Here is a 15,563-nt window from a genome sequence, read left to right on the forward strand (position 1 = left end):
CTGATGCCCACAAAATCAACAGGAAGCAGTCACAAGAGACCTGACGCCACCCCATTCCCACCCATTAAAGACCCCAAACTCCCCAGTTTTTTTAAAAATATTTATTTATTTATTTAGTATACAATATTCTGTCTGTGTGTGTCTGCAGGCCAGAAGAGAGCACCAGACCCCATTACAGATGGTTGTGAGCCACCATGTGGTTGCTGGGAATTGAACTCAGAACCTTTGGAAGAGCAGGCAATGCTCTTAACCACTGAGCCATCTCTCCAGCCCCCTCCCCAGTTTTTTATAATAAACAAAAGGGTGGAATGTTATGATTTTAGCCAACCAACATGGCTGGCCCTTCTGGGTTCCAGCGCCATGTATGTGCGGCAAAAAGACCTAGCAGCCCCGGGGACCTTAAAAGGCCCTGTGTGACCGACCCACTTGCCGCATGGTTGCATCACCTACATATGATGCAGGCAGCTATGTAAGCCTTGCGTGCATGCATGAAGTCGGTCATCTGCATACAACATACCTACATCAACCCCCGTGCGCATGCGCTAGGCAGCCTTTAAAAGCTGGACGCGCCATCTTCAACTCACCGACTTCACCAGGCCAGCACACGGCTCCTCTAATAAACTCCTAAGCGGGTTTGTTGCATGTTTCATGCTTCCTTCTCACTCGCACCAGGTAATTTCACCCTCACCTACCGAACCGTCTCAGGCCCTTGCTAAAGAGGATACTAAATGAGACCACAGTGTGTTCCCGAGGTGCTCCTGACAGGATCGTAATTGATACAGCGGCTGACAGATCACCAAGATACAGGAAGTAAGGGTATCTTTATTGTTAATTAAGTTATGGGCTCAAGAGATAGGATCCAAGTTCAACTCTCAGTACCCACAGGAAACAGCTCATAACTCCAGGTACCAGGCAGATCCAACACCTCAGGCCTCTGAGGGCACCTGAACTCACGGGCACATAACACACACACACACACACACACACTAATTAAAAAACCCCACATTTTTATAAACAAAACCAACCAACCAAACAGTAACAACAAAACCCCACAGAGTTAACAATAGTATTTATGAGATCCCCAGCAAATGTCTGGAAGAGGAATGAGGCCCTACCCAAGGTCACATGCAAGGTCACAGACCTGGTTCATTGCTATTTTAACAAAAAATAAATATTTTAAGTGTAAGAACCATTATACACCTAATTTGAAAAAATGACCTTCAGTAGGCAACCTTCCTAGTAAAAGTCCAGGTATTGGAATTCTTATTTCAGTCACAGTCTGGAGAGGCTCCTTTTTCTTTCCATGGCCTCAGAATTCTCGCTGTCTTCCTGGCTTCTTCCAGAAGGTTCTGCCACCAAGTATCTCATTCAGTGTAGCTGGGACAAAATGTTCCTCAAGATTTAAACTTCATGTACCCTGCAACCATCACGTCCGGTTTCACAAGGACCTCACTCTAGGGAAGGATGTGTCCCAGACTGGGTCACAGGCTGTCCTGGTTTGTTTTATATTGCTGTGATAAGCACCGTGACCTAGAAGCCTGCAGTCTGTTGAGGGAAGCCAAGGCACAAGCTCATGTCTCCTGGGGAGCTGAAGCAGTGACCATGGAGGAGGAGTGCTGAGTGGCTTGGCTTGCTCCTGGTGTCTTGTTCATTCTTCTTTCCTTCCTTCCTTCCTTCTTTCTTCCTTCCTTCCTTCCTTCCTTCCTTCCTTCCTTCCTTCCTTCCTTTCTTTTTCTTTTTTTTTTTTTTTTTGAGACAGGGTTTCTCTATGTAGCCCTCCGTGGCTGTCCTGGACCAGGCTGGCCTCAGACTCAGAGAAATCTGCCTGCCTTTGCCTCCCACGTGCTAGGATTAAAGACGTGTGCCCCCACCGCCCGGCTTTAGCCTGCTTTCTTAGAGCACCCAGGACCACCTGCCCAGGGGTGACAGGACCCAGAGAGGACTAGGCTCCTCCTCACAACAATCATTAATCAGAGAAAGCCCTAAGACATGCCCACAGGCCAACCGGATGGAAACAATCCTAAACTGAGGGTCCCTCTTCTTAGGTGACTCTGGTTTGTGTCGAACTGAACAAAGCTGCCCAGCATCACATTCTTTCCGCCGAGACAGGAAGCTTTTCCATCCTCAGGCAACGGCTACTATGAGTCTAATTATTGTCAGTTTTGTTCATCACTGAATGAAAAGATAGATATATAAATAAAATAAATAAGATAGGCTAGTATCTGGGGTGCTGGAGAGTAGAAGATAAACTCCTTAGCTGGCCAGGGTGGCTTACACTTGTAATCCCAGGAGACCAGGCAAGCCAGGATGACTGCTAGAGGTCTGAGGGCATTCTGTGATTCACTGTGTTGCCCTGAAGGCGGGGAGAAGATGAACAAGTTAGTCACAGCGAAGTCAGCAGGAAAGGACGGCGTAGACGCTCAGTGTGTGGAGACTGGTGCCATCAAAAACCCAAAATCTGAAGGCATTACATTGTCTTCGTAAGTAATAGTCGCTGCTTCATTTCGGGTGTAGACTTCTTTGGTGTTGGGGAACACATTTTTTTTTTCCAGTTAGATTTTCATGAATAAACTATGCTGGCATCCGGAATTTACTAACATTTTTTTAAAGAGTTTCCTCACCAGTTTTGCCTTGAGCCCTAAGCATTAAAGACTGCAAAACAAAGGGCAGAGAGCCCCTTAGAATACCAGCGCTGTAATTTTCTGGTGTCAATTCCCAGAAAAAAAAATAAAAAGATTTCACATGTCAGGGTCCAAATGTTTGCTGGATGAACGAGCAAAAAAAAACAAGGAGTAAACTGTTGAATACCGTGCGCACGTGAAGCAATGAGCCTAGGCAGGAAACCCCATATCCGTTTGTCATTTCTTACTAGGATGGTGATTCTCAATTCCTATTCCTCCGGGTACAAAATGGATACTGAGAAGGAATTTGGGGCAAACGGTGGTCACTTAGAATTACTGACTATTACCCTTGATATAAGCATCAATGAAGTGTTTAAAGATTTAATATAGTGAACAAGCTATAATTTAAAAAAAGAAAGTAGGACGCAGGGGCCATGCTGTTCTTCTCTGTACTGTTTCAATTTTAGAATGTGGTGTGCGCTGCTGGAGAAAACACAACCTGAGATTTCATTGTCTCACAAAGGATAATGGACAGTCAGGCCACAGTCACACAACTGCCAATTAAACAATAGAATTAAGAATTGTTATTGGGTGTTTGGCTCCTGAGAAATTATGAGATGTAAGATTGCAATTCAGGGCTGCTGTGAAACCTGCTTTTAAGAAAATTAAATTAAAATTATAAAAATCACAGCAGTTGGGAGGCAGAAGTAGGTGGGGGTTCTGTGAGTTCCAGGCCAGCTTGAACTCTATAGTAAATTCCAGGCTGCTCAAAACTGTATAGTGAGACCATGTTCAAGAAGAATATTGGCTTTGATATGTAAACGGATTCTTCCATGCCCAGGAAAGTTGGAGCCTGGGATTTATCAAAAAAAAAAAAAAAAAAAAAAAAAAAAAANAAAAAAAAAAAAAAAAAAAAAAAAAAAAAAAAAAAAAAAAAAAAGGAACAGGTTTTCCAGCTGAAAACAGTCTCAAACAAAAGTTCAAGGATGGAAAGTTGGGACTTGAAGACCGGTACTTTAAAATATGTAATGGCAAGAAACGGACGATTTTCACCAAAATAGGAAAGTGTGAAATACTGTCATGCAACATGGAGAACTCAGTAAGGGTCACTTCCCCTCGGACATTGACTGTCACATGCAGTTTGTTAGCCACAAAGAGTTCGGGTTTTCAAAATAATAGATCGGTATTACACTAGTAATGACATCGTTGCGTTTTCCGGTTCACTTAATTTTTAAGGAACAAAACAGAGAAAAAGGAAAATTAAAAACTAAGTCTATAAAATGTAAACCAAAAACTATAAACGCTACCATATAAAAAGGACCACATGGGGGCGCCAGACTAAATATTTTCATAGACCTTTATGATGACAGGAGAAGTCGTCACACAACGGCTCGTTGGTCTAGGGGTATGATTCTCGCTTAGGGTGCGAGAGGTCCCGGGTTCAAATCCCGGACGAGCCCGCCTTTTTGACCTTGAATTCTTTTTGGTGAAAAGCAAATAAATACACAAAATATAACAGAAACCTAAAATTGTTCTTTCAAACAACAAACAAAAACACACTTTATATTCAACACCCAGTAAAAGGAATATCGTGGGAGCGTTAATGTTTTCTAACCATGTCCTTCCCGCCTATTCCGATTTCAGCTCCTGCGCAGGGACCCGGGGTGCTCGGTAGTTTGCAGCCGGGTTTAAACCACAGCGCCCAGGCTGCTCTGTCGTAAAGCGGGGCTGCGGCTTCCAGGGATTCTGGAACGCCGCCCTGCCAATCCCCGACGCCCCTGTCACGTGTGGGAGCGTCCGGACCTCGCAGGTTTCTGCACTGAGCGTGTGTTTTAGAGCCCTGCCCTGCTGACCCACATTGGGGTCACCTGGTCCTTCGCTCCGAAAACGAAATCGACGGATAGTCGAGCTCCGAGGACCGGAATAGTTTTACTTGGGTCTTTGGGTGAGATCCGTACCAAAACTGAAACCGAATTTGATCTTTAATCTGTAGATCAAAGGGTGGGAAAAGCAAAACCAGGGCTCGTCCGGGATTTGAACCCGGGACCTCTCGCACCCGAAGCGAGAATCATACCCCTAGACCAACGAGCCGCTCTCGGCAGCTTCTCTCTCGGCGCCTCACTTCAGCCTACCTCAGGCCCTCCTCGCTGACCCGGCCGGGAAACCTCGGTTCCGGGGTACGGGGCTGGAGCCCCTTCCGGCCGGCCAAGGGGAGCAGGGAGGACGCGCCTCTGCCCAGACGGCCGCTCCGGAGCCGATCGCCGCCGCCGCCCTCAGCGAGCCGAGCTGGGATCGCCCGGGGCCACTCGGCCCTGGGTCACAGGGAGCCCTGGAAGGAAACCAGGCCGAGAGGGAGTCGGTGACTCCCGGAGCGCGGGCGAGGGAAACGGACTCGCCTCGGCCTGGAGCTATGGGAACTGTGGCCTTCCCCGAAACCCCAACGTTTTAAGCACTTCGCACTGAAGCCGTTTGAAATTCAGTTCAGCACCGTCCCTTAAGCACTACGACTGTCGGTAGCCGGTAGCCTTTTTGTAGTGGGAGGGGACTGAGATCCAGAGACCTTGAGTTGCTTTCTTAAGGCCGCGCAGCTCCCGGAAGAACCCCGCGCTCCTGGGACGGGAGAGGGGGGCTGGGGCTGGGTGGGGGCCCAGAGCCCGTGGGGCAGATCTCTCCAGCAATCTGACCTCGGGTCCTAGTGTGCCGCTCTGTGTTAAGGTCTCACGCGGGATTAGCTTCTCAGCCAGGCGTCCACACTGGGCTAGCCTTTGTCCCCCCTCCTCCTCCCCACCTTCCTGTGGTGGGCTAGCCTTAGTCCCTACTCTCTCTCCCCCGCATCTCACTCCCGCTCTTCCTATCTCACCACGCTTAACGCATTAGAGCAGGGTTGTAGAGGACCCTCGCTTTCAGAGCTTTCTTCCATCCTTAGGCTAGCTTGGGTTCAGTCCACATGGCCTTTGTCCTGTAGCCTGGTCTGACTTCTCCGCGGGTCCCCCTGGCATGTTTGCCCTCTCGCTGGCTCATGCCCGCTTCTCGGTTCCTCCCTCCCTTCATTCTCTCCTCCTCCTCTTCTCCTCCTCATCTTCTTCTTTTTTTTTTTTTCCCCCCGCAATAGGATTTCTCTGTGTAGCCTTGGTTGTCTTGGAACAAGCTCTGTAGACCAGGCTGGCCTCGAACTCATTGGGACCCTCCTGCCTCTGCACCCCTGGAATTAAAGGTATGTCACCACCACCCCGTCCTCTCCCACGTCTTAATGCTTAAAACTACTCTGGATCTCAAGTCCCTGTACTCAGGTCTTGTTTCAAAAAGTATTATTACTCCCAAATTCACACACAAAGTTAATTGAGACAGGACAGGAAGTGCAGGCTGAAGCTTGTTCACACCGATGGACAAGAAAGGTTGACCCGCAGATGGTTTTGACGGCACTCAACAAACAAAATAGATACATACGCACACCCGTCTCAGAAAACACCCCTGAATAAGAAATGAACCGTTTTGTTAATTTATGTGCATCTTGTATGCGACTTAAAGGAAGTATACCTGGAAATATTTCTATGTAAAATCCATTATGACCAGGCATAGTGCCACCACAGGAGCCGAGGCAGGTGGGCCAGTCAAGGCTACATTGTGAGATCCTGTCTTAAAAAAAACAAAACATACTGATTAACAGTCTTATAAACCGGTCTCTCAGGGTCTCTTAAGAAAATAGTGGGATGATTCATGTTAGAAATGCCCTGTCCCCCATCAATCATTTCTGCTTTAACTGGAAACAGATCTGCCACATAGGTTTTGGGATCTTTGGATCCTGGACTTACATAGCATAGCAAGACAGCAAGCATTCTCCACTGTGGCCTGACCCTGCTTTATTCAAGATTTATAGTTTCTTTAGAAACGGTCCAGTGTTGCCATTGAAAAAGAACCACCATACATAAAACTGGCGTAAAAACTAGCTCACTGTGTAGGGGCACCTCTCCCCACTCCCTGTGCTTTAACAGGTGTCTGCATGGATTCTCCAGCTAAAGCTGTCACTCCTGGGATCACTGGTCTTGACTGTCCATCTCCCAGGGACAGACTGCTTATCCTAAGGTCACTGTCTAGTTCTCTTTCCTGCTCTCTCTCCGGTTGTAGATATCAATTTTCTTCCATACTGATTAATACACTTATTTTAATAAAGTGTTGGAAAGCCTTCACGAATTCCTGCAGTCCCAAAGGCTGGAACTGACCGTGTGTTTTTCCTGGTAGTCCTGAGGCACGTTTTGGTCAACACCAGCCAATTTAATTTCTGATGATCAGGAACAGTTGTCATGTTGTGAAGGAGAAAATCTGTCTGGTTCAGATGTCTCCCAAGTCTACTACCCAGTTATAATTTGGGGGTCACTGCCCCAGGAAGGGGACAGAGAGGGAGGGTGGGAGAAGTGGCTCAGTGAGTTTTTGTTTTTGTGAGACAGGCTTTCTCTGTAGTTTTGGAGCCTGTCCTGGAACTAGCTCTTGTAGACCAGGCTGGCCTCGAACTCACAGAGATCCGCCTGCCTCTGAGTGCTGAGTTTAAAGGCGTGCGCCACCACCACACCTGGCTTCAGTGAGTAAAGGCATCTGCCACCAAGTCGATGACCTGAGTTCGATCCCCAAGACCCACATGCTGAAGGGAGAGATCTCCCTCCTGCAAGTTGTCTTCTGACGCCCCCACACATGCATGAACACACACATACATGAACACACACATACATGAACACACATTAAATTAAGAAATTGAGAGAGAGAAGGGATGCAGACCTCGAGGGCTGTCCCGTGGGCACCTATCCTTCCCACAGGAGATCTTGCAATCTCTCTGTCACACAGACTGTTTCTCCTTCCTTCTCCAGGCCTCCCCCCCCCCCCTTCCCTCTTTTAAGATTCAGACTAGGGATGCAGCCCAGCAGGTGGAGTGCAGGCTAGTATGTATAACGCCCTCAATTTGGTGCTCAGCATCTTATAAAATAGGAGAGATGATGCATGCCTGTATCCTAGCACTCAGGAACTGGAGACAGGAGCGTTTCAAGGTCCAGTGTAAGTAAGACTTTAAGACAATCCTGAAGCCATTTTTGACAATTCTGAATCCTCTCAGCCTCTGTGCCATAGTGCTTCCCCTCCTCCCCTGGGAACCAAGGACCTAACAGCTACACTCGCACGCACTCAGTTCCTGAACAATTACCCATGTACGTATGCTTTGGTTCGGTCCCCTGGGAAACGGGGTCAAAATGACCTCTTACCTCATCTGATCTGACAACAGCTCTCCAGTCAATTATTGGCAATAGCCCTTTCAAATAAGCCAATCAGAATAGTCAAAGAACAACCCCCCTTGCTTCTGTGGCCCCTTTAAAAGTAGACTGTACCAGCTATTCGAGGTCTCTCGGCTTCCCGAATGCTAGGGGACCCTGTCATGACAGAATTAATAAAATCCTCATGCTTTTGCATCGGCTGTGGTGTGTGAGATGGTCTCTGGGGGCGACTGACTCCTCCTCGGTGTTTGGCCCCTAGAGTCCAACTCCAGGTACTGAACTGGCCAACCTGGGATGTTGGGGAGTCTGTTTCAAAACAAAACAAATATGGCACTGAGAAAAATCAAGATAAGCAACATTTTTTTTTTCGAGACAGGGTTTTCTCTGTGGCTTTGGAGCCTATCCTGGAACTAGCTCTGTAGACCAGGCTGGTCTCGAACTCACAGAGATCCGCCTGCCTCTGCCTCCCGAGTGCTGGGATTAAAGGCGTGCGCCACCATTGCCCGGCTATTTTTTTTTAATTAAAAATTTCTGCCTCCTCCCCCGCCTCCGTCTCCCATTTCCCTTCCCCTCCCCCACTCCAGCCTGAAGAGCAGTCAGGGTTCCCTGCCCTGTGGGAAGTCCAAGGTCCTCCCCCCCCCCTCCATCCAGGTCTAGGAAGGTGAGCACCCAAACAGCCTAGGCTCCCACAAAGCCAGTACATGCAGTAGGACCAAAACCCAGTGCCATTGTCCTTGGCTTCTCAGCAGCCCTCATTGTCCGCCGTGTTCAGAGAGTCCGGTTTTATCCCAACATTATTTTTTTTTAATTTTTCGAGACAGGGTTTTTCCGTAGCTTTTAGTTCCTGTCCAGGAACTAGCTCTTGTAGACCAGGCTGGCCTTGAACTCACAAAGATCCGCCTGCCTCTGCCTCCAGAGTGCTGGGATTAAAGGCTTGTGCCACCACCGCCCGGCCCAACATTTTTTTTAACAACTCCTTCATTTATGTTTGTATGTGTACCGTATGTCCTCAGTGCTCATAAGTTAGAAGGTTGTGAGATGTCTCACAGGTGTTGGGAACCAAATCCAGGTCCTCTACGAGAGAAGTAAACACCCTTAACTGCTGGCCCATCTCGCTATCGTCAAGGTAAGGTATGTTTTTAAACCATAAACAAATCAGGGCTTGGCCAGGCGATAGTGGTGCTCGCTTTTAATTCCAGCACTCAGGAGGCAGAGGCAGAGGCAGAGGCAGGTGGATCTCTGCGAGTTCGAGACCAACCTGATCTACAGAGCGAGTTCCAGAACAGGCTGCAAAGCTACAGAGAAATCCTGTCTTGAAAAACCAAAGAAAAGAAGACAGGGCTTGTAAAACTGTCCGTTTAAGGATGAGTCGGGACAGCTGCAGGTATCACATGGCAGGCCCTTCTGTGCCTTTCCACCATATGCTTCCAGAATTCATCAGTATGACAGTTCCTGCCAACCTTGCTGTGGAAGTGGCTAGTGCCACCCAGCACCCTGGCTCCCTTAGATATCAGACAGTAGCGGTTAGTACAAGGGATCCTAGATCTGAAGATGCCCTTGTTTTCTTGGAGGGCAATGAGTTTCCACATCTCAGTAACACGTACTCTTTGAGTAATAACCATGAAATCATTCTAGACTCTTGTTTTTGAGAGCTCGTTAAAAGGTAATCCAGTTCACTCATTGGAAAACAATGTTTTGGCCAGGTGGTGGTGGCACACACCTTTAATCCTGGTATAGTTGGTCTTCATAATAAAAACCCAGAGTCAGGTCCAGGGGTTAATGCTGAAGGTCAGAGAAGCAGAGAAGCTGGCCACTAGAGAGTTCTTTTACCTCTACCAACGCTCAGACTGAAGGGGAGATTCTGTCCTCAGACTGCATCTCCAGACTGCAACTGTCTGTCTATACCAAAACTCGGACACCTTGTATTTCTCTCTCTGCCCAGCCATATCACTCCTGTCTCCACCTCCCTAGTGCTGGAATTAAAGGCCTGGGATCCCAAGTGCTGGGATCACCTTTGTGTGAGCTCTGTTTCTCTTTTAGATAGATTCAATCTTATGTAGCCCAGGGGACCCTGAACTAAGAGATCCCTCTGCCTCTGTCTCTCAAATCCTGGGATTAAAGGTATGTGCCGACACTTCCTGGTGATTTAGCTCTGTACTCTGATCTTCAGGCAAGCTTTGTGTGTGTGTGTGTGTGTGTGTGTGTGTGTGTGTGTATGTGTGTGTGTTTGCATGGTTAGGAATCAGAGGACAACATATTGGTATCAGTTTTTTTTTCTCCATGTGGGATTGAACCTAGGTTGCCAGACTTGATGGCACACACTGTTACTCACCGAGCCATCCCACTAACCCCAACCCATGCATTCTTTAAGGGTGGGCACTGATTTTATAGGCTACCTAATTTCCATTATTTTTTTTTTTTTTGGTTTTTCGAAACAGGGTTTCTCTGTAGCTTTGGAGCCTGTCCTGGAACTAGCTCTGTAGACCAGGCTGGCCTCGAACTCCCAGAGATCCACCTGCCTCTGCCTCCCGAGTGCTGGGATTAAAGGCGTGCGCCACCACCGCCCAGCAGTAATTTCCATTCTGTGTAAAGCTATGTTATGAGCTTAAGTCATTATTCACCTGAGGACCCAGCAAGGTCAGAGCTGACCTCCAGATCCAAGACTGTGCACCTGTGTACCTGGCCTTCCTTCTTTCCTTTTTTTTTTTTTGGGGGGGGGGGTTGAGACAGGGTTTCTTTGTGTAGCTTTGGAGCCTGTCCTGGAACTCACTCTGTAGACCAGGTTGGTCTTGAACTCACAGAGATCTGCCTGCCTCTGCCTCCCCAGTGCTGAAGTTAAAAGGCGTGCACCACCACTGCCTGGTTTAGCTGACCTTTTTTAAGAAACAGCTCAGAAACTGACAGATGTGAAATGATGGGTGGGGGCCTTACATTTCCTTTGGTTTTGCTTTATTATTAATTTTAAACAGTCTCATTATTTAGCCTAGCCTGGCATCAAATTCACCAAGTAACCCAGGCTGGCCTGAACTCAAGGTAATCCTTTTGCTACTCTAGGCAAACACTATACTAACTGAGCTACGTTCCCAGCCCACCATGGCATTAATGTGTGTAACCCAAAGGCCTAACCAGGAGATAATACTGTTTTCCTAATCATGTATTCCTTTACTTGACATATATTTAACATTACCTAGTTGACGGACCTCGTGCCCAAACCTGTATGGCTGGCTTCCTTGGTGGGGGATCTCTGTACTAGCGTGGTGCCAGCAGCCCCTGCGATTTCTTATGGTCACCCAGCTTCCTGGCTAGTTTTATGTCATCTTGATACAAGCTAGAGTCATCTGAAAGGAAGGGAACTTCAACTGAGAAGATGTCTCCATGTTATCCAGCTGTAGGGCATTTACTTAATTAGTGGTAGATGTGGAAGGGATCAGCCTTCTGCCTCCAGGTTCTTGCCCTGTTTGAATTTCTGCCCCGACTTCCTTCAGTGATGACCAGCGATATAGAAGTGTTAGCCAAATAAACCATTTTCTCCCCCAAGTTGCTTTGGCTATGATTTCATCACAGCCACAAAAACACAAAGATACCCAGTTAACTCATTCTAGATGAAGCTGAACCAATGTCTTGGTTAATTTTTATTGATAACTTAGAGTCACCTTGATTAAAGGGAACCTCAACTGAAGGACTGCCAGGATCACAATGACCTGTGACTGTGGCTGACAGATTGTCTTGATCGATGTAGGAGGGTCCAGTCTCCTGTGGGTGGAACCATCCCTAGGCAGGTGGTCCTGGGCTGCAAAAGAAAGCTAGTTGAATAAGCCAGGGAGTGTGAGCCAAAAAGCAGCATTCCTTTGAGATGTGTGCATCCTTCCCTGCTTGAGTTCCTGTTGGGACTTCCTTCAGTGATGGATGGTGACCCGGAAGTGTACGCCGCCAAATAACCCTTTCCTCACCAAGTTGCTCAGAATGCTTTATCACAGAAAAGCAAACTGGAACAAGCAGGATCTTCTAAACTGGGCAGGTCTCTTCCCTCCTCCCCCTTTCTTGAAAGATGTCTTTCTCTTCAGCCTGTCACCACAGAACAATTTGCTTAAGAAATCCAAACGAAACAACATCTTCCTGACCTAGTTGTGACAATGTGCCACATAAGACACAAGCCAGTGTTGAAATAGGAGCGGCGGGGCTGCGTCCCCGGCACCCGGCCGCCCGCATGGCTAGCTTATGCCCAGAAATAATTACACGGAAACTGTATTCTTTCAAACACTGCCTGGCCCGGCTAGTTCCAGCTTCTTATTGGCTAGCTCTTTCATATTGTTCTAACCCATTTCTAATATTCTGTGTAGCCCACGAGCTGGCTTACCAGGGAGGATCTTAACCTGCGTCTGTCTGGAGCGGGAGAACCATGGCGACTCCTCTACTAAGCTTCCTTTTCCCAGAATTCTCTTCTGTCTACTCCGCCTACCTAATTTTCTGTCCTATGAGGGCCGAGGCAGTTTCTTTATTATTACAAGACCCACCTCCATCAAGCCAGCTTTGTGTACTCACGTTAATATGTGTGTGTGTGAGTGTGTGTGTATGTGTGTGCGTGTGTGTGTGTGGTGTGTGTGTATGACAGTAAAGCCCAGGCTGGCCTCAAACTCTTTGAAACCGTCCTGCCTCAGCCTCCCCAGGGAAGAGATTACAGGTCTGAGTCACCATGCCTAGCTTTATATCTTTTTAAAACTCAAATATTGTCTGTAGGCATGGTGCTGAAAAGCCTTTAAACCCAGCACTCAGGAGGCAGAGGCAGGAGGAGCTCTATGAATTTGAGGTCAGCCTGGTCTACAGAGTGTTCTCCGTAGTGTGCTCTCTGTGACAGTCAGGACTATAGAGAGGCCCTGTCTCACCACACCCCCCCAACAAAACAAAACAACAAAGCAAAACAAAAAGCAGCCAGTCCAAATGTGGAAGCCTCCCTAGCCACCGTGGAGATACAGCACTCGGTCTCGGGAGCTTCAGGGAAGCACAAGCTGCCCGAGGAGAAGAGGTGAGCGTCTGCCCTTTAGGAACACCCTGCCAAGAGGACCCTTAGTAATAAAGAACCCCGGGGAACGGGGCTGCTTTCATAAACTAGAACAAATGATGCAAATAACAGGGGCTGGGATTTGGGGGCATGGACAAAGGTACCTTGACCCCACCAAGCACGTCCCTGTGATGTCACAATGTCACCACATTCTAAAGCTGCTCCTTTCTCCTCTTCTACCACGCCCTAGTGCCTTCTGAAGAGTCCAGTTTCTACATCCTGCCCTTGCTTTTACACACCTTCCCCAGCACACAGAATCGCGAACTGTCACAGTTATCATGCCCCACACCCACGGAACAGTCCCATGGGTGTAGGAACAACCCACTGAGATGCACAAGTAAAACCATGTGTTCTTCAAGGGGCAGACATCCCTGGTGATAGAGGGCAAGCAAGCAGGTGGACAATATCCAGATCTCGAGACATGTCTGACATGCTTTTCCCCAAATTCTGTTCAAATTCAGAGTTTATATATGACATTGTCAGTCTTGAGCAGGTCGCAAGTTCGTTACCACTTACAAACTATTTTAAAGGCTGTTTTGAAAAAAAAAATAATGTATCTCACATAATAATACTATCTTGGAATTAGGAAACCTATAAACTGGATGAGAAAATTGAGGTACCACCAGTGACATTGGCCTTTTAAGTCGGTGAGACTGTTTTCTGAATCTAGAGTTGGTGTGGTCTAATGGACTTACAGAAAAAACGTCCCTCTAGAAGACAGGTCTGCACCCCGAGACACAGAACTACTCAACTCAGAATTAAGGACCAACCCTGAAGACCCATCCTTTATTCAGGTTAACATTTCTTTAGCGGGAGTGCATGAAGAGAGAAGTGGAGGTGAGCAGAGGAGTGGATGGTCCGACCACCATGCCTGCAAACCCTCCATCTCCAGACAGATGAAAACGGGCTGAAGACCCCAGTTCACGCCTCATGAGTCCAGGAGAAGAACGTGGGCTTGGATCGAGAAATGCTTACTGAGAGCCAGGCATGGTGATACTTAGCTACAATCCAGAGGCAGAGGCAGTTCAAGACCAGCCTGGCTACAAAGTGAGTTGAAGGCTACGTGGTGAGATTAAAAAAAAAAAAAATCAAAAGCAAACAAATAAAAGCTTCCCAGAGAGCTAAGCAGGATGCTAACAGAAGGTCAGCCGAACCCTGGGTAGGAAAGGCACCTCCCAGAGGTCAGCCAGTGTTCAAGTAGGAGCCTGCAGCCCAGGCTTGCAGGATCTCGTAGGCATACTGCTGCACCTTCAGTGGAGGAAATGAAGCTCAAAGCCAGCAAGTCTGAGCATCCTGCCTCCCCACAGGAGTTCCTGCCCTGCCTCCTCCTGGGGTGGTCTGATGGGATGAGATGGACCAGTCACCTCCCCTTGTTGTTATCAGCCAAGACTATGTGACCGGAAATGCTCCTGCCCTTGGAACAGACAGGAACAAGTTTGTAAAGGTTTTAATAAATATCTCTTTGAGTCCACTGCTTTTGAAATTGGTTGGCCTTTTCCCCACTGGAGTAAGCAGAAAGATCGCCTCGAGGGTTTTGATATGCTTTCAGCTCTTCTGCAACTTAGAGGATTTTATTTTCCACAAGACTATCCTTTTTATCTACCTGAAATTAGTTTTAAGTTACATCTGAGAGCCATAAAACGTTTGGAACAATAAAAAGGCTGCAACTTTACAGAAGCTCAACCAGAGCCTAGTCGGGAGGTCAGCTGCAGGAAGAGGTGGGGTCTACAGCACTGTCGCCACAGCCAATTCTTTCAGTACATTTTACTTTGTGTCAAGTCCATCACATGACACAAACTCAAGTTGATAAAACTCTACTGCCCCCAACTCTCATCTCCAATGAGGAGACAGTTGCGGTGGCCTACAGGAGATGGTTTGCCCGCATCCTGGGCCATCTCCAGATGCTCAGTGATTCTGCTTCCGCTGTGGCTTCATGCGCTGCAGCCTCGACTATTGACGCTGCCGTTTCCAGGGAGATGTCTCCAGTGGCTTCATCACCGGTACCGCGAGCTCTTCATCACATTCGTGTATCTTCGATGGGGATGTCGTCCTGTACACAGGGGAGAAAGACCGACACTCAGCAGATCGCCCTGGGGATGTGAGACAAGGCAAAACTCATACGGTGGGAGTGAGCCGCAACACACACTATTTCATCTTTAAAAAAAAAATCCATGGGAGTTAAGTAGTTCCATTAACTCTACATTATAGGTGAAACAATTAAGGAATAAGAGGGAAGTGACTTTCCAGGGTCCAAATTGTAAAGTTGGGACTTAATCCCAAGGACCAGAGCTTGAGATATTAAACTCCCTGTGAGGGGTAACAGAGCAGAAAGGTAACCCTTTAGAGAACACCTTACATTTGATGTCTATGTAACTTTTGCCTGCTCTGTGGTGTGTGTGTGTGGTGTATGTACAATACAGTTTCATGTAATGTGTGTATAGTTGCACATACACAGTGGCCGTAGAGGCCAGAGGCAGATGCTGGATGTCTTCATAAGTTCTTGTCCATCTTGTTTGCTTATTTAGTTATTTATTTATTTGTTTGTTTATTGAGATAGAGTCTCATTGTGTAGCCCTGGCTGGCCTGGAACTACCTATGTAGACCACATAGGCCTCAGAGATTTGCCTG

The 15,563-nt window shown here is 47.5% G+C and overlaps 1 protein-coding gene and 2 non-coding genes across 4 annotated transcripts in view; 1 reads left to right on the forward strand and 2 right to left on the reverse strand.

The window, feature by feature from the left end:
• Window positions 1-4,009: 4,009 nt before the first annotated feature.
• Window positions 4,010-4,081, forward strand: Trnap-agg (transfer RNA proline (anticodon AGG)). Its single transcript has one exon. It is a non-coding gene; the product is annotated as a tRNA-Pro (tRNA).
• A 559-nt stretch (window positions 4,082-4,640) lies between these two features.
• Trnap-cgg (transfer RNA proline (anticodon CGG)) lies at window positions 4,641-4,712 on the reverse strand. The gene has a single exon. It is a non-coding gene; the product is annotated as a tRNA-Pro (tRNA).
• Window positions 4,713-13,693: 8,981 nt separating this feature from the next.
• The window catches only part of Rcsd1 (RCSD domain containing 1), a 60,301-nt gene continuing 58,431 nt past the window's right edge, over window positions 13,694-15,563 (reverse strand). For both annotated transcript variants that reach the window (XM_050158361.1, XM_050158362.1), the window contains one exon: window positions 13,694-14,985. In XM_050158361.1, coding sequence (XP_050014318.1) covers window positions 14,953-14,985 — 33 coding nt within the window. In that variant the 3' untranslated portion in view covers window positions 13,694-14,952. The remainder of the gene's footprint in view (window positions 14,986-15,563) is intronic.

This window comes from Alexandromys fortis, unplaced genomic scaffold (genome assembly GCF_014885135.2).
Source record: "Alexandromys fortis isolate MF-2015 unplaced genomic scaffold, M_Fortis_MF-2015_v1.1 scaffold_97, whole genome shotgun sequence".
Lineage (NCBI taxonomy): Eukaryota > Metazoa > Chordata > Mammalia > Rodentia > Cricetidae > Alexandromys > Alexandromys fortis.